At 35.3% G+C, this 20,003-nt stretch overlaps 1 protein-coding gene across 2 annotated transcripts in view; it reads right to left on the reverse strand.

Annotated features, from left to right (window-relative positions):
• Positions 1-20,003, reverse strand: part of NELL2 (neural EGFL like 2) — a 363,845-nt gene that overhangs the window by 196,725 nt on the left and 147,117 nt on the right. For both annotated transcript variants that reach the window (XM_082349392.1, XM_082349391.1), the window contains exons 11-13: positions 18,518-18,609; positions 15,269-15,371; positions 8,173-8,301 (exon numbers count right to left, since the gene is read on the reverse strand). In XM_082349392.1, the coding sequence (XP_082205518.1) occupies positions 8,173-8,301; positions 15,269-15,371; positions 18,518-18,609 (324 nt within the window). The remainder of the gene's footprint in view (positions 1-8,172; positions 8,302-15,268; positions 15,372-18,517; positions 18,610-20,003) is intronic.

Raw genomic sequence — 20,003 nt, forward strand, 5'->3', positions numbered from 1 at the left:
CAATAACAAACCCAAAACAATTAAGAAAATGATAATAGGAACATACATATCGATAATTACCTTAAATGTAAATGGATCAAATGTTCAAACCAAAAGACACAGACTGGCTGAATGACTACAAAAACAAGACCCGTATATATGCTGTCTACAAGAGACCCACTTCAGACCTAGGGACACATACAGACTGAAAGTAAGGGGATGGAAAAAGATAATCCATGCAAATGGAAATCAAAAGAAAGCAGGAGGTGCAATTCTCATATCAGACAAAATAAACTTTAAAATAAAGAATGTTACAAGAGACTAAGAAGGACACTACATAATGATTACGGGGTATCAATCCAAGAAGAAGATATAACAATTGTAAATATTTATGCACCCAACACAGGAGTACCTCAAAACATAAGGCAAATTTTAACAGCCACAAAAGGGGAAATCAACAGTAACACAATAATAATAGGGGACTTTAACAAACCACTTTCACCAATGGACAGATCATCCAAAATGAAAATAAATAAGGAAACACAAGCTTTAAATGATACATTAAACAAGATGGACTTAATTGATATTTATAGGACATTCCATGCAAAAACAACAGAATACACATTCTTCTCAAGTGCTCATGGAACATTCTCCAGGATAGATCATATCTTGGGTCACAAATCAAGCCTTGGTAAATTTAAGAAAATTGAAATCATATCAAGTATCTTTTCCGACCACAACACTATGAGACCAGATATCAATTATAGGAAAATATCTGTTAAAAATACAAACACATGGAGGCTACACAACACATTACTTAATAACCAAGACATCACTGAAGAAATCAAAGAGGAAATCAAAAAATACCTAGAAACAAATGACAATGAAAACAGGACGACCCGAAACCTATGGGATGCAGCAAAAACAGTTCTAAGAGGGAAGTTTATACCAATACAATCCTATGTTAACAAACAAGAAACACCTCAAATAAACAACCTAACCTTACACCTAAAGCAATTAGAGAAATAAGAACAAAAAACCCCAAAACTAGCAGAAGGAAAGAAACCATAAAGATCTGAGCAGAAATAAATGAAAAAGAAATGAAGGAAACGAGAGCAAAGATAAATAAAACTAAAAGCTGGTTCTTTGAGAACATAAACAAAATTGATAAACCATTAGCCAGACTCATCAAGAAAAAAAGGGAAAAGACTCAAATCAATAGAATTAGAAATGAAAAAGGAGAAGTAACAACTGACACTGCAGAAATACAAAGGATCATGAGAGACTACTATATGACAATAAAATGGAAAACTTGGAACAAATGGACAAATTCTTAGAAATGCACAAGCTTCCAAGACTGAACCAGGAAGAATGAGAAAATATAAACAGAACAACCACAAGCACTGAAATTGAAACTGTGATTAAATATCTTCCAACAAACAAAAGTCCAGGACCAGATGGCTTCACAGGCGAATTCTATCAAACATTTAGAGAAGAGCTATCACCTATCCTTCTCAAACTCTTCCAAAATACAGCAGAGGGAGGAACACTCCCAAACTCATTCTATGAGGCCACCATCACCCTGATACCAAAACCAGACAAAGATGTCACAAAGAAAGAAAACTACAGGTCAATATCACTGATGAGCATAGATGAAAAAATCCTCAACAAAATACTAGCAAACAGAATCCAACAGCACATTAATAGGATCATACACCATGATCAAGTGGGTTTTATCCCAGGAATGCAAGGATTCTTCAATATACGCAAATCAACCAACGTGATACACCATATTAACAATTTGAAGGAGAAAAACCATATGATCATCTCAATAGATGCAGAGAAAGCTTTTGACAAAATTCAACACCCATTTATGATAAAAACTCTCCAGAAAGTAGGCATAGAGGGAACTTTCCTCAACATAATAAAGGTCATATATGACAAACCCACAGCCAACATTGTCCTCAATGGTGAAAAACTGAAACCATTTCCACTAAGATCAGGAACAAGACAAGGTTGCCCACTCTCACCACTATTATTCAACATAGTTTTGGAAGTTTTAGCCATAGCAATCAGAGAAGAAAAAGAAATAAATGGAATCCAAATCGGAAAAGAAGAAGTAAAGATGTCACTGTTTGCAGATGACATGATACTATACCTAGAGAATCCTAAAGATGCTACCAGAAAACTACTAGAGCTAATCAATGAATTGGGTAAAGTAGCAGGATACAAAATTAATGCACAGAAATCTCTTGCATTTCTATACACTAATGATGAAAAATCTGAAAGAGAAATTAAGAAAACACTCCCATTTACCACTGCAACAAAAAGAATAAAATATCTTGAAATAAACCTACCTAAGGAGACAAAAGACCTGTACACAGAAAATTCTAAGACACTGATGAAAGAAATTAAAGATGATACAAATAGATGGAGAGATATACCATGTTCTTGGATTGGAAGAATCAACATTGTGAAAATGACTCTACTACCCAAAGCAATCTACAGATTCAATGCAATCCCTATCAAACTACCACTGGCATTTTTCACAGAACTAGAACAAAAAATTTCACAATGTGTATGGAAACGCAAAAGACCCCGAATAGCCAAAACAATATTGAGAAAGAAAAACAGAGCTGGAGGAATCAGGCTCCCTGACTTCATAGTAAACTACAAAGCAACAGTAATCAAGACAGTATGGTAGTGGCACAAAAATAGAAATATAGATCAATGGAACAGGATAGAAAGCCCAGAAATGAACCCACGCACATATGGTCACCTTATCTTTGATAAAGGAGGCAAGAATATACATTGGAGAAAAGAAAACTTGTTCAATAAGTGGTGCTGGGAAAACTGGACAGCTACATGTAAAAGAATGAAATTAGAACACTCCCTAACACATACACAAAAATAAACTCAAAATGGATTAAAGATCTAAATGTAAGGCCAGACACTATAAAACTCTTAGAGGAAAACATAGGCAGAACACTCTATGACATAAATCACAGCAAGATCCTTTTTGACCCACCTCCTAGAGAAATGGAAATAAAAACAAAAATAAACAAATGGGACCTAATGAAACTTAAAAGCTTTTGCACAGCAAAGGAAACCATAAACAAGACGAAAAGACAACCCTCAGAATGGGAGAAAATATTTGCAAATGAAGCAACTGACAAAGGATTAATCTTCAAGTTTTACAAGCAGCTCATGCAGCTCAATAACAAAAAAACTAACAACCCAATCCAAAAATGGGCAGAAGACCTAAATAGACATTTCTCCAAAGAAGATATACAGATTGCCAACAAACACATGAAAGAACGCTCAACATCATCAATCATTAGAGAAATGCAAATCAAAACTACAATGAGATATCATCTCACACCGGTCAGAATGGCCATCATCAAAAAATCCACAAACAATAAATGCTGGAGAGGGTGTGGAGAAAAAGGAAGCCTCTTGCACTGTTGGGGGGAATGTAAATTGATACAGCCACTATGGAGAACAGTATGGAGGTTCCTTAAAAAACTAAAAATAGAACTACAGTACGACCCAGCAATCCCACTACTGGGCATATACCCTGAGAAAACCATAATTCAAAAAGAGTCATGTACGACAATGTTCATTGCAGCTCTATTTACAATAGCCAGGACATGGAAGCAACCTAAGTGTCCATCAACAGATAAATGGGTAAAGAAGATGTGGCACATATATACAATGGAATATTACTCAGCCATAAAAGGAAACGAAATTGAGTTATTTGTAGTGAGGTGGATGGACTTAGAGTCTGTCATACAGAGTGAAGTAAGTCAGAAAGAGAAAAATAAATACCGTATGCTAACACATATATATGGAATCTAAAAAAAAAAAAAAAGTTATGAAGAACCTAGGGGCAGGATGGGAATAAAGATGCAGACCTACTAGAGAATGGACTTGAGGACACGGGGAGGGGGAAGGGTAAGCTGGGACAAAGTGAGAGAGTGGCATGGACAGATATACACTATCAAACGTAAAATAGATAGCTAGTGGGAAGCAGCCGCAGAGCACAGGGAGATCAGTTTGGTGCTTTGTGACCACCTAGAGGGGTGGGATAGGGAGGGTGGGAGGGAGGGAGATGCAAAAGGGAAGAGATATGGAGACATATGTATATGTATAACTGATTTATGTTGTTATAAAGCAGAAACTAATACACCATTGTAAAGCAATTATACTCCAATAAAGATGTTAAAAAAAAAAAAGAGAGAAAGCCCAGAAATAAAACCAAACTTATGTGGTCAATTAATCTATGAAAAAGGAGCCAAGAATATACAGAGGGGAAGGATCGCCTCTTCAATACATGGTGTTGGGAAAACTGGACAGCTACATGCAAAAGAATCAAACTGACTACTTTCTCACACCATATAAAAATAAACTCAAAATGGATTAAAGATTTAAATGTAATACCTGAAACCATAACACTCCTAGAAGAAATCATAGGCAGTACACTCTTTGATATCAGTCTTTGAAATAATTTTTTGGATCTCTCTTCTTAGACAAGAGAAAGTAAAGCAAAAACATACAAATGGGACTGCATCAAATAAAAAGCTTTTGCAGAGTGAAGGAAACTATCAACAAAACAAAAGGCAGCCTACTTAATGGGAGAAGATATTTTCAAATGATATATCTAATGAGAGGTTAATATCCAAAATATACAAAGAACTTATAAGACATAAAGAAAACTAACAACCTGATTAAAAAATGGGCAAAGGATCTGAATAGACATTTTTCTAAAGAAGACATACATATGACCAAGACGCACATGAAAAGATGCTCAACATCACTAGTCATCAGGGAAATGCAAATCAAAACTACAATGAAGTATCACTTCACACCTGTTAGAATGGCTATCATCAAAAAGACAACATATAACAAGTGTTGGCAAGGCTGTGGATAAAAGGGAATGCTTGTGCACTGTTGGTGGGAATCTAAATTGATATAGTCACTATGGATGACAGTAGGGAGGCTCTTCAAAAAATTAAAAATAGAACTACCATAAGATCCATCAATTCCACTTCTGGGTATTTTTCCAAAGAAAACAAAAACACTAATTCAAAAAGATATATGCACCCCTATGTTCATTGCAGCATTATTCAAAATAGCTGAGATATGAAAGCACCTTAAGGGCCCATCGATAGATGAAAGGATATATAAGATGTGGTATATATATACAATGGAATATTACTCTGCCATAAAAAGAATGAAATCTTGCATTTGTGAGAACATGGATGGACCAAGAGGGTATTATGCTAATTGAAATAAGTCAGACAAAGAAACAGAAATACCATATGATTTCACTTATATGTCAAATCTAAAAAACAAAACAAGTGAACAAATATAATGAAAGAGAAACAGACTCAGATAAACAGAGAACAAACTGGTGGGTGCCAGAGGGGAAGGGGGTTGGTGGATTAGTGAAATAGGTGAGGGCTATTTAGAGGTACAAACCTCCAGTTATAAAATAAATAAGTCTTGGGATGTAACACAAAGCATAGGTAATATAGTCAATAATATTGTAATAACTTTATATTGTGACAGATGGTAACTAGACTTATCATGCTGATCATTTTGTAATGTATCCAAATATCAAATTACTATGTTGTACATCTGAAACTAATATAATATGTAAGTCAATTATATTTCAATAAAAAATTATTAGCAACAACAATAAAACAAAATGAAAAAGAAAATCAAATTTGATCAGAATACTGCAGAATCTGTTAACATGAATAACAAAAGATACACTAGAAGTACTCATGTATAAAAAATTCAAGATCCCTATAATAGACCAACAAGTTTTTCCATTATTTTAACTTCTGAAGATTACTTCCTTAAATGAAAAATAAATAACATGAGGAAATTTACAAACCATTTTTCAGTATGATCCATTCAGAATAGAAAACAGCTGCCAATTTGCACTGCAGATAAATGTGTACATAAAAACAGAGATCTAGTCTTTACAATTAAATCAATTTTCAACAGGTTGTATTGATAAATAATCTAAATTTCTGGCCTCTTGCCTTGAACTCTTTCCTGTCTCAATAAATGGCAACATCATCCATGTACCGCTCAAAATCAAAACCTTGACTCCCATTTATCACTCTTTAATTCTCCTCTACAGTAAATTATCAGCAAGCATTGTTGGCTCTACTTCCAAAACATACGTAAATATGCTCCTTCTCTTTATCTCTCTTACCACTCTCTTAATTCAGGCCATCAACAGCTTTGCTTAGGCTTCTGCAATAGCCTTCCAACTGGTCTTCCTGTTTACACTTCTGTTCTTCTGACCACATCCAACCCCAGAGTTCATCTTACACCTTGCAGCCACAGCTATCTTTTTTGATACAAGTCTGTACATATCACTCCCCTACTAGATGAATCTAAAATACTTACAGCCTCCCTACATTACCTGGTCCCTACCTAATTCTCCAATTGCATCTTAACTGACTCATCTGCTCCATCACATTATCCTTTTTTCTGTTTCTAGAACATCCAAGCTAGTTACCACTTAGGGACTATCTACTTGCTATTCCTTCTAGTTGGAATGCTCTGTTGCAGATCTTTCCATGTTACTTCCCTATCATCAAGTCTCAATTCAACTGTCAATCCCCTCCCAACCCCAAACCCAGAGGCTTTCCTTGACCATCTCATCTAAATTAATCCCCAATCGATTTCTATCACATCATCCTGTTTAACTTTCTTCCTATTATTTATTACTACCTTAAATTGCCTTCTCTACTTCTAAGTTACCCACTTATTCTCTGTCTTCTCCCTTGAATGTTAGCTCCTGAGCACTGGAACCTTATCAGTCTTATTCACCATTTACTACCCAGTGCCTAGAAAAGTGCTTGGTACACAGTAGGTGCTCACTAAATATTTATTACAAGAGTGAATATACTTAACAACAACAAAAAGAAGCAGCTCAAAATATGAATAATTATCGTAAGATTAAGATTCAAGAAGAGGTATCGTATGAATTTATATCATGTGATTTCATGTTACACACATTAACAATATCAGTGGAACTTATTACATATTAGAGATCCCAAATATTAATGAAAAATACATTATTTTACTGTTACTTTAAATTCATTTCTAATATAAAACCTTTCAAAATGAGGAATTTTAAATAAAATCTACTTATGAATGGGGAAGGGAAGCTATATGTCTTTCTTTTGGCAAAAATAGAATGGTCTCTTTAGGACTGAATCAGAAGCATTTAAAGGAATATGCTGAGAAAAAAAAAGGTCAATTTAAAAAGTGAATACCAATTTTTAAGGCAGAGAAAATCTATCGAAACCTGAGGGAAACAAAAGAAATTGGTTTCCCAAGGGCCAGTAAATCATCATGTAGCTAAACATGATCTCTAAGGACTGATGGCACATTCTTGACATCTGGAAAGGGTAAGTCCAAAACTGTCCAAGTGCCCAAATACCACCATATCAGTGTTCTTACTTGCAAGACCCACTCGCTAGTCACACAATTAATGAGAATGATTCAAATGTGTGCCTTGGGGAAATTATAAATTACTACATCTCATGGACTTCTAGGGTCTTCCCGAACAGTCAAAGCCACAGTATTTGTGAATGCCAGGGGACTCATCACTGTATTTGGACTGTTTCAATGAGACAATAAACTACCTGGGACATTAGTTAAGATTTTTAAAATAACTAGGAAACTATTTTCTCCACTGGAGCTATTTACTAAATACCACAGAGCGTGAATACAACCACTGAGATTACTGACAGTAGCAGACAGAAATGGTGCTGGGCACTTTATCTTCCTGTTAATTGACTGTCTTTGTTATACAACACTGTCGGAAAAAATTTGACTACAATTCTTACTGCAAGCCACAGTAATCATGTCAATGTGTGAACTACCTGAATATCTAATTATGAAAAAAAGAAGGCAATTTCACAGTGGAAGCATTGTCCTAATTCAAGAAACCCAGCCATATTAACTGATTAGTCTGACATGTAGCAGATAGCTGAAAAACTTTAATTTGAAAGATAATTATTTTTAGCTGATTAATATGCTTCGGATTAAATTCACTGCTTTTAATGGGCCCATCAACTTGACGACCTGGGAAATTAATAAATTTTGCATGCAGTAATCCTAGGAAATTTATACAGCCAAGCTACACATCATTACAAGGATTACCTTCACAGTAGGCATTGTCCTCTCGAAGAGCCCTAAAACCATCTCGACAGCTACAAACGGCCCTGTCATTCAGATTTCTGCAGACAGAATTCTCCATGCAGTTATGCCTTTCAGAACAAAAGTCATAACCTACAAGAAAAAAGAAACTTATTAGGGTAAATAAAATCATAACAAAGCAAATAAACTTTGTCTCCTTAAAATCTTTCTTTGATTTAGAAGCTATATTTCTCTAAACAATTAAGTGGATATCTTCATCCAATGTTTATAGGACCATATGCTATGTGTACTAAAAAGTTTTTGAGTGTGTTTAACTCAATTAATTCCTTCTTGAAGTTAACTCAGTTAATTCCTTCTTGAAGTCTCCTCTATTTCTGACTTTATAAATGCTATCTCTAGTCCCTAATATTCCAATTACAGCCCTCCAAATATTGGAAACAAAGAAAGATTCTTGGAGTACAAAATGAAGATTTACAATATAGAAGACAACAGAGTGAGGAAGGAAAGTGATCTGAGAATTAGTGATTGAACACTGTCAATAACTATGAGTAATACAGACCAAGCCAGATGGGATGTGCACATTATGCATTTAAGAAATGAAAGAGACAACTTGGCATCCTTAAAAAACCCCACAAAACTCTAAACTTGTAAAAAAAATCACATCACTTTAATTTAATTTTCTCAGGAAATCTGCAAGACAAAGTATGTCCACTCAAAAGAAAAAGAAAGTTTTTATGAATTATGAAGATTTCACAGATTCCAGAGTCTTTATGTAGAGGAAAGAAAAATGGAACATTTCATAAACAGTGACACCAATCGTGTAATTTCTCGAATCTCTTTTTCCTGTGTGAATCCCTGTTCAAAGACCATCTAAGATGCTGAAATAAAAAGCTGGAACACTGGAATCCATATTTAATGGAAATTATATGATTATACATCATTCAAACAATTTTCAAATTGCTTGATGCATAAATTTTCTGTCTAGCTTTACACTGTCTAATGAATTACTTTTTCACCATGCATAAAAGGAAAGAGGTCTAGAAGAATACATTTCATGTAGCTCAGAATAAACTCATCTGCTTACATGCAAGAAAAGACTTTTACTTGAGCAAATCATGAAGATGTAAGTTCTACACTCATCTTATTTGTTATCAAATTAGCATAGAGTGCTGTGATTCAGTGAAAGGGTGAACTAAGCTATACCACAGCCAAAAGGTATACTCTGGTTCAGCACAATGGTTGATGTCCATTCCAATTGGTTTGTGCCCATAAGGACTATGTTGAATATTGACCCAGAGTTAAAACAAATCTCCCATGAAATGCAACTACAATGTATAGTAAAATAGTGTTTGTACAATTTAATAAGCCTTAGGAAGGGTGAGGCTCTCAAAATACAGTGATGCATTTAAAAAGGATAGGAGGGCTTCCTTGGTGGCACAGTGGTTGAGAATCTGTCTGCCAATGCAGGGGACACGGGTTCGAGCCCTGGTCTGGGAAGATCCCACATGCCGTGGAGCGACTAGGCCCGTGAGCCACAATTGCTGAGCCTGCGCGTCTGGAGCCTGTGCTCCGCAACAAGAGAGGCTGCGATAGTGAGAGGCCTGCGCACCGCGATGAAGAGTGGCCCCCACTTGCCGCAACTAGAGAAAGCCCTCGCACAGAAACGAAGACCCAACACAGCTATAAATAAATAAATAAATAAAATTAATAAAAAGGATAGGAAAAATCGAAAGAATTAGTGATTTCTACAGAAATAAAATAAAATAGAACAGAGTGTATGAAGACTGGAAAAATATATAGTCAATAACAGCACTGAAATCACTTGACAACTTTTCTTGACAAGATTCTTCACAATCTAAATTCTCATGATTAAGGCTGAAATTTTAGAAGTAAAAGGTTCACTCTTAAGGAAAGGAAAAGTGAAAAATGTTTTCTCCTTGGGTCTTTTTATTTCCTTCTTTAAGTAGCTAAATTGAGACCATATTTCTTAAAATGTATTCCAGTGTCTTTTTACAATGCCTGACAAGGGATAATTTCAGCTAAAAAGTCATCCTCATTCTCTATCCCAATAGCTCAGCACATCATCAACCTAAAATGAAAATGATCCAAAAAATCACTTTATATTTATTCTAAATTAAAACAATGTTACTAAAAAAAACTGGCCCACTCCTTAAGATACACAGAGAATTAAGAGACCATGTTTTAACACAGCGCTAAATCTGTAGAATTTTACCTGTAATGCTTCAAACAACTTTTAGAGAGCAGTGACTAAGAACAGGAACTGTTCCTGAGGCACTTTTACTTTTCTTTCATAAGTTTATATTTTTCAAAACTATCTTTCAACCCTTCATTTTGATGCATTTTCTCTTCTATTTTTCAGACTCTGTCCAATCCATGCTGTCACTGTCTATGCCGTAAGCCTCCTCTATTACAATCCATTTCCGGTCTCTATAAGTAATGGTAAGACCCCCTCATCTCAGCATCAAATATCATGCACACGCTCACCATGCAGTGTTTAATTGCTGCAAGAATTTTCTAACTATAAGATAACAGTATGATTCTACTTTTCATTGTTTTTGGTTCAGTTAGGGAGTACTTCACTTTTCATCAGATGAGTTTTTTAAGTTAACCTGGAGACTTGAAAACTGAAAATTGTGTCAAATACTAATTTACTCTAAACAATGTCAGATAGCTATTTTGATTTAGCCTTTCAACAAATAAGTTGATTGAATCTATTGGTTGTTTTACTGCTTAGATTCAAAAATGCCAAGGTTAAAAGGTTAACTACTGATGGTTAGAAAATTCAGACTCAGTTAAAGGGGCTTGTTTCCAATCTATAGCGAAGAACTTCAAAAAAAATCAGAGTATGGGTGGGCAATAAACCATAGTCCTACCACCATTATAGCCGCATTCCTACTCATCTGTGCTTGGTTTTTGGAGTTGAAAGACCTGGATTTACATCTGATCTCTAGCACTTACTGGCTGTGTAAATTACTAGCTGTGTAAGTTAATTAACCTTTCTAAACCTTCAGCTTTTCTCACCTGTAAAATTAGGATAATATCTACCTTGCAAAAGGTTCAAATGAGATCATCTATGTAAAAGTGTAATAGTATAGCATTTGTTAATAATTAAAGCAACTAGAGTATTACTAATAAGCCACAAACCAAATGTGTTGAGATACCTATCATAGGAGAAAATTCAAATATTTGCTATAAATGGATAGATTAATGATATAATACAATCAGGTCTTTCTTTTATTTCCTCCTTTGGGTTTTAACCTCAAGGATACCAAGTTTTCTATTCCTTTTAAGCTTTCCAAATTTACATGAGATTCTTTCATTAAGTGTACTAGATCGTTCTATAACATATTAATAAGCATTTCTCTATGACTGAGGATACAAAAGGGTAAGGAAGGGTCGGATACAAAAGATTATGCATAAGAACAATATAAATAAATGTTATTCATAATAACCAGGAGAAAGAGAATGCAATAGTTTTGAGGTGAATATTTGTTGGTTTTGCTTTACAGGTGTCTATTCCTCCTTTTTGTGGAAAAAACCAAAACAAAACAAAAACCTAATCATACCTGGGATGAACTCTTCACCTCTACTGTTAGCCTAGGTGCTTACAGGAAAATGGACTACACTGCCCACTGGTTAAGGCCACACCAATCAATGCATCCCATTGGCTTGGACATAGTAATTTCTTCAGGTCTGAGCAAATGATGCAGTTCAGTTTAATGCAGATAATTGAAACTCAATTCTGGGACCTTTGTTCAACTCACGAGGATATTGAATTTACTCTTCCACCTACTTGAGTATCATAATAACGTGAGCATAAGAATGTCAGGGAACACATAGAGTCTGAAAATAAGGCCACCTCAGAGGAGACAAACAGAAAGATGCATCTAAGCAAAGGGGCGAGATTTGAGATCTGAGTCAAACCACTCACTGGGGCCATGTATTCCACTGTTTGCTTAAGTCAGTTGGATTGGGTGTTCTATCACTTGTACCTGAAAGAATACTAACTCATATCAGTATCGTCTTCGAGATGATGGATAATCCTGATTTTTCCCAAAAGGTAGTTCACGTGCATGGATGAACATTTAAAAAAACAGTACTGATAGCAATGGAATTATTTAAATGTGTATTAAAAAAATACATGAATCTAACAAATAATCCCATTATTTCATGGATACCACTGCTTAGGAATAAAACTAAATTTTCACAAAATGAGTTGACTAACAGTAGACATTAAAACATTAACTAAATAATGTTATTTGTGGTACACAGATAACAAGAATCATGAAGGTGTAATTGAATGATGTGGGAAACTATGAATTGTCCAGAAGTTGGGTGCAAACAATCTACACCCACTCAGCCTTATGCACACAGTGCCTCTATCACTTCTAATTGTAAGGCAAAGTCAATGCTAAATTAAAGTTGGGCATCCAGTGAATAGGACTTGATGGTCTGTAAGCAGAGAAAGGGGAGGCCAAGGGAGGAGAAGAAGAATGGGAAGGGCTGAGATATGAAAACATATAGTTTCACGTTATTTCTGTACCTTTCTAAGCCAGAGTCCTTGCTGTATCATGAAGCCTCTGTCGTGTTGTAATTTGTCATAAGCTTCCTTGAAAGAGCTCTCAGATATGAAAAAAGTGAAAAGAACATTCCTGCTACACTGTTCCTGAGCTGCTACAATGGAAGACAGCAGGGTACCTAGAAAACAGCCCTGGCTGGATTTGACTTGGTGCCTAGAAATCTGGAGCCTTATTTCGGTGCACAGCTTGGTTTCCAACCACCGGCCGAGCCTCCAGTGGAAAGGTCAACAATTTAATCTCATGCTCTGCCCTCAGGGAATATTTACTAACTGTTGTTGAACAACTTAGTTTTTCAGATGTGAACACAGCATCTTTAGCACTAGGCAGACAGGCCTGGAAACTGGAGGCCAACCTTACTACAAATGAATTTGTCACAATACGTGTGTAGGAGTTGACTCAAAATTTAAGCCTTTAAAAACTTGACGTTTTTTAGTTTAAAAGTCAGAGAATGCCAGGAGGACTCATTTGTTTATTTATTTGAAGTCAGAAATGGAAGTAATCTTTATTTTAAATGGTGCTAAAAGTTTCAAGAAAGGCCAACTTGTCCAATTTCAATTCCAGTTCTAAACCAGAGGTTCTCAATCCAGGCTGAGTAAAATAACTTATTGAAGAGTGTTTTTTAAGGTGATACCAAGGCTCCATCCCATGTATCTGAAATCTGGCTCTGAAACACTTATTCAGGAATTAGGAAAAGGGATTTGAGCTTCTGCCTTAGCGAAGGCAACTCCATATTGGAAGCTCCAGTTCCATTTTGAGAAAAACCTATGACCTAGGCCTGAATAAGCTATAATATGATTAAATGCTTAAAGAATAACCTTCTGCATGCTTGAGAAATTCCAGGAACTACAGGACATTTCAAGCCTGCAGCTACAGATTAACTGCTCTCCCTACACCATCAAGGTGACTCGGACCAGACCACCGCACCACCAATTTCAAGGTGATTATTGAAGCAGACTGTGCTCCTCCACACATAGCCCCCTACTGCACACCTCTGAAACTTTTCCTTTACAAACTCTTGTCCCCTAACTGGCAACTCGGAGATGGTTTTGGGGACACTAGTCCACCATCTTCCCAGGTTGCCGGCTTCCTGAATAATACATCTTTCTTTTTCCACCAATCCTTGTCTCTAGAACATTGACTTTTGAGCAATGAGAAGCCAAACCTGAGTTTGGTTCTGGCTCTGGCCGGCCACATATCAATGATATCAGGATATCAGGTGGAGGGGGTGTAGGTCACGGTATATTTTGTCATTGTATTGATATTTTGAGTGGGCTGTGTAAACATATTAATTTTTAAAACTATAGGCAATTTAAATGTAACCAGTTTTGTAGCTAGCTTTTCCGTTCTTAACTTGCTTTTGGTAATGTATTATTAAGGCTCTTTAAAAAGATATGGATGCAATCAGGCCGTCTTAATTGAATGGATGGAAGAAGTAGCTAAAAAGAAAATGAAAAAACTGTACCACCCTCCTAAAAATGGGAGCGAGGGATCTTCTGTTTCCTTTTTAATAGATGAGATTAAAAGGAAACAAAATGTTATATGTTTTATAAAGTTTCTTTTTCTTACTTTTTTCCATTTAAGTTTTATTTTGCACCAATAAAGGCTATTACTAAAACAAGTGCTAGTAGCTCATTTAAGGCACTGTTATACAGTACCAACTACATGAGTTATGAGCCTCAACTACATCCCAGGTGTCATACTAGGTATTAAGAATATAGAGATGAATATAAAGACCCAGCCCTGCCCTCAAGGTGCAAAATCCAATGAAGGAGATAGATTCACAAACACATAATTTCAGGATAACACAAGAAGGCACATATAATTTCATGATTGGTAGGGAACATAAAAATTCCATATAATTAATCCTTTAGTTTAATACTTAAATCTATAACAAAATACCAAGTTTAAGAATCTTTAGTGATGGGCAACTCACTGCCTCCTGGGTAGTCCACTGCATTTCTGAATACCTCAAGTTTTACTGTTTTCTTATATTGAACTAAAAATCTAAGTTCCTTCTACTTATTGGTCATAGGCTTAACATCACAGAGGCAACACAGAACAAGCAATGCATGTCTGATGGCCTCTCTCTTCTTGGTAGTATAGAAGCCTATCAGTGAAGGAGAGTGGAATTGTGAAGAGAGGGATTTGAACAACATGGGAATTATGCTCAGACAATTATAAAAACAGACTGAAGAGAAAAGAAAGGAAATCCCCCCCCACCCCCGGCAAAAAAAGAAACAATAAAACAACTCAACACTGTTGTGTAAATGTTTTCAACAATGCCATGCTGACTCAGAACAAGTACACAGAGAGAAGTATAGAAACCCAGAGCTTGAGACAGGTACAATACATCCTGCAGAAATGCATGGGAGCATCTCGATTTTAATTCGATAGTCTTTGCAAATAACTTGATTATAAAAAGTTCTATTTCCTATCAGTTGAACTAGCCTCTTAGAATGACTCACGCACAGACATTTTATTTTACAGAAAAGCCTTACCTTTACAAACTTTGCAACAGCTATGAGACAAGGTAATCTGATGAGACTCTGGACAATCCAGGGCTGGACAGCCTGAACTCTCAACCAGCTTCATGGTCTGGTCCTGTCAGACAACAGAAAATAAAAGCTTCAAACCTCTTAATTAGGAATAACTCAGAAGTTTCCAGATCCAGCATCCAAGAAATTTCTTCGAACATGAGAGTAAAATTTTCACCCTGAGAACCTCTGCACAGGTCACACACTCACTTGCAAAATGACATTAAATGACAACTGGAAAGCCTTTCAAATGGGCAGGCAGCTCTGGGAACGGAAGCAAGCCACACTGCAGCCAGGCCTTCAATTTCCAAACACCAGAGTGATCCTGAAGATTCTGGTAGTTTACAACATATTTGCACATCCAGATGACAACTGTGGCAAAGTCACGGCTTGAATTCCATCAATAGCTCACTTTGGAAAAAACAATAAATAAAACCCGGGCTTTTTTAACATTCTCATTTCAAAGTTTCCTAAACTATTATAGATTACCCCAAGTGAGTGTGGTGAGGAATATTGGGGATCTCTCACGAAACTATAAGGAAAATGAGGGCAGGATTTATGTCTCTTGAGCATGAATGTCTTGCATTTTTCCTAGCATATAATAAGCAAGCGAAAAATTTTCCTGAATGAATAAGTCAATGTAAAACGATTATAGTTCTAGCCACCAAAGTAGATAAAACCCTTCTCAAAGAGAAACCAAAATACAGAACAGAACACTTTTCTGATAAATGTAACAGCACTGCCCTTGAAGCAAACATTTTGCTTCTATACTGTCAACCTCCAGTCTCTTTAAGAGCGAGGGTCATTAACTCTTATACTATGCTTACCAATACATAAGTAATAAAATAACCGTTGGAACTTGAAGGCTTCCATTTTAATACTGCTCAATAGCTTAGCTTTTTAGATATCATTTCTATAAGTACTGCTTTTATTGAAGAAATCGTAATTTCAATATCTCCCTCTTCCTGGCTTATCGATGGAAAGGACTTTCTCCAAGTCACCATAGTGGCAGGAAAAAAAAGAAAGAAAGTGTCAGAAGACATGTATACTGTGGAGTCAAACGCTATTCTTCCTTTGGTTTGATGGTAATATCCATTCTGATAATCTTATTTTCAGGACCACAGTATTTTTCTGTTACTATGAAACTCACAGACCCCCCAGGACACATTTTCAAGGCCACAAAACTGACAATAAAGGAACAAAGAAGGACTAGAATTGACAGCCCAGAAAATGGAAGCCTGAGAGAGATGACAATTATGTAAAATAGCTCAGGGGCCTGAAGGGAGAAAAAACAATGGGAGTCCTTAATGTCAAGAATTTAGTGAAGAATACAAAAGCTTATGAAATTCTGGTAGAGCTGTGCTGTAGAATCCATAGCCACTAGCTATAAGATTTTGACGACTTCGTATGATAAAATAATGTAAAATATTTCATTAAGAATTTTATATTGATTACATTAGAAATGATAATATTTTGGATATATGGGGTTGAATACAGAAAATTTAGCCCAAATAAAAATCACATGTGTGGCTTGCATCGTATTTCTACTGGACAGCACAGCGTTAGAGGGTAGGAAGTGATTTCTTTTGTTTGAGCAAATAAATGGTAACATTTATTCATTCACCCAATATGTATTAAGCACCTGCAGAGTTGCCTATATACAGACTTCTCACAAACTGAATTTAAAATAAAATCACTCTATAGGTATTTTAAAATCAAGTAGGAAACTATCTCAGTAAATTTTAAATCATAATTATCAGTATTATGGAATACACTTGTCAAATGAAAAGAACACACACACACACACAAAGTGAAGAATCTTCAAATGCCCTCATAATTTTCAGATTTAGGGCTGATATTTCAAAGTTAGAGTTTACTTAGAAACCAGCTGACAAAAGTTTTCCACCTTCCTTGAAGTAAAATTTCTCTGATTTCCTTGGTGCTGCTAGATCTCACTCCAAGCCTTCCAATCTTTATATCTGCAGTGGGACCTGCTCCACTCAAAACAGCATTGGTGAAGGGATGCTGACGGAGAAAAATCCATCTTGAAATACAGCTTCAGCAATTGTGTTAATGTTCCTATGCCCCAGCTCCCTTAACTTTAAGATGGTAACCTACATCATGGGAGAGCTGATTTAAAGCCAAAAGAAGCAGCTAGAATACCTAATAATGGACATGAACAAATCAGAGCTTTCATGTTCTAGAAACCAAATCTGTCACAGTTTTGCATCTTTATGTCTCTGCCTTGCTTATCCCAAATGTCTTCCAACTTAAGATGCATGAGGTATACAGCTGGATTTTTCAGATTCAACTTATCTTGGCAAAATTCTGAGGATTTTCCTTTCCCCAACACTTAATCATATGAATGCTCACAGTTTATTGCCAGCAGGGTAAATCACTTAACTTAATTTTCTAAATAATCTATACATACTAAATCATCCCCACAAACCATGTACAGGAGGCATTTGAAGAAGAAAATTAAGGATCAAATGTAAATGAACCCTAAAGCAGAAACTTTATATGTAGACAGTTTCCTTTAGATAGAATATGGCTTGAAATATAACATTATGGTCAAGGAATATAAAATCATAGTTTATAAAAGGTAAATGTGAAAAGTGTTATGAAACATATTTAGTTTTTCAATTAGTAGGTCAAGAAGCAGACTTAAAATGAATCATGTTTGCTTCAGAAGCATACGTCAAGAGCACATTTATAAAGCATTCCCCTTAAAATTATTTAAAAGATTCCTCCCAAAGGAATTAAGATCAATATCAGTCTCATCTCCATCCAACAGCTGATTTTTATTAGGTAAATTTTGTTCTGATTTTAATTGGACTGAGTGATATTTATTACGAGTCAAAAGCAAGAGTGAGAACAGGCTGAGTCTAATTTTATCTAATACATTTTCTTCAAAACAGCAAACAAGGAGTTGATTTGTATTTGGAAAATATAAGACAACTTCATAAAACTTTAATTTGACAAAAGAGAGTTTTTATTTGTTGGGAAAATTATTTTACAACCACTAATTTACTTGATTGCAAAAACAATGAGAATTTCTATACATTTGAGCTATAATTATCATCTTAAATTTCTTAAATTTTCTCTTTGCCTTAGAAGTTTTAAAGGTATTACAAGGGTGAGGTTTTTAAAGGAACATTTACTGTGTTCATGTAACTGTAAGAATTTTGAAACACACAGGAAGCACTTCCTTACCTTGCACTCATAGAGAACACATACTCCAGAAGAGGAGTAGACCGTATTTCTTTCTCCTTCAAAGTAGGTTCGTCCATGAAATTGGCATATAGCTTTGGAGTAAAAAAATATATATATTTTTTAAATGTTTCATTAAGAAAAATAGCTTACAGGTGTTCAGATCATTTTGCCACAATATTTCACATGTCCTTGTGACTTTTCAAGGTGTTTGAGTAACTGTAAACCTAAATTCAACCCAATATAAGGCACATGTAGGCTCAAGTTATTTTCATTCCCATTAAGTTCAGAGAGTAAAATAAGGTACAAAAAGGATAAGGGGCAATGGCAAGTCAGAATTAAACTCTGAAAAAGGAGTGCTGATAAGCAGACTCAAAGCCAATTACTTGCCTGTTAGATGATGTCCCACTTCAGGGCATATTAAGCAGGTGCTCAAAGCAGCTACAAATCAGGGGCAACACAAATATGAGAAAAGTTCATTTTTATATACCATTACAGAATTTTAAAACAGAAAATTAGAAAGAAACTATTTTAATTCCAGTACATACATGTAAATATTATGTTTTATGGGTTAGTATCATTTTATTTGTAAGTACATGTGGGTTAAGGCACCCTATTTAAGATGTTGAAAGGTCTTAATCTGGGCCTGCCTTGCTTCCATCACAATTAAATAAAATTTTAAGATGGAACTTCAGACTCAGTGGCAAAAACATTTTTAATGAGTGAAAATGCATACAAAGTATCAAAGAATTTTTTTGAGACTTTCAAAATATTTACAATTCACAGCAAACATTTAGCCAATGGAAACTGCTTGCTTGTTTTGAAATGAATGTTTCCCACTACCCATGTTGACTCATCACCTAAACAGAGACAGATTTACCCTGAAGCTAATTAAGCTTAACTTTCAGTATCCTTCTAGGGCTTATTAGCCCTCCATTCTAAGACTCTGAACCAACTTTTGTTTTCACAGATTTGTACGGTTTTCCTTTCAAAGGACACTCAATATTGTAGATCTTTGGAGCTCCATTACATCTAGATCAACCCAAGCTAATCATTTCAAAAGACCAGAAGAAGCAGTCATCTGATAGGAAAAAAACTCAAGCAGTTTGTTAGCCCTACTTACTAAATCAAATTTTTAATTTTAACTACATGGATTTTACAAAAGGGGTATGTACATTTCCTTTTAATTCCATTGTGTGAGTTAGAATAAAGTCCCTCTTCAGAATTTATATATCCCATTATCTTTAAAAGTATCACATTGCCTAAAAAAATTTATAACAAAGAAATCAGACATACATCTATTAATAATATTGAATATATATATGGTTGTACAAATATTCATATTTAAGCCAACTTTCATCTTTGCACAAAAGTTAACTGATTATTTAAAAGGTGCACATTTAAATAATGGAAAGCATGCACATTTTAAAAATGTCATCCTTCAACTGATCTCCTTACTCAGCTTTTATTAACAAATTTCACTACATAA

Source organism: Balaenoptera borealis, assembly GCF_965194805.1.
Source record: "Balaenoptera borealis genome assembly, chromosome: 13".
Lineage (NCBI taxonomy): Eukaryota > Metazoa > Chordata > Mammalia > Artiodactyla > Balaenopteridae > Balaenoptera > Balaenoptera borealis.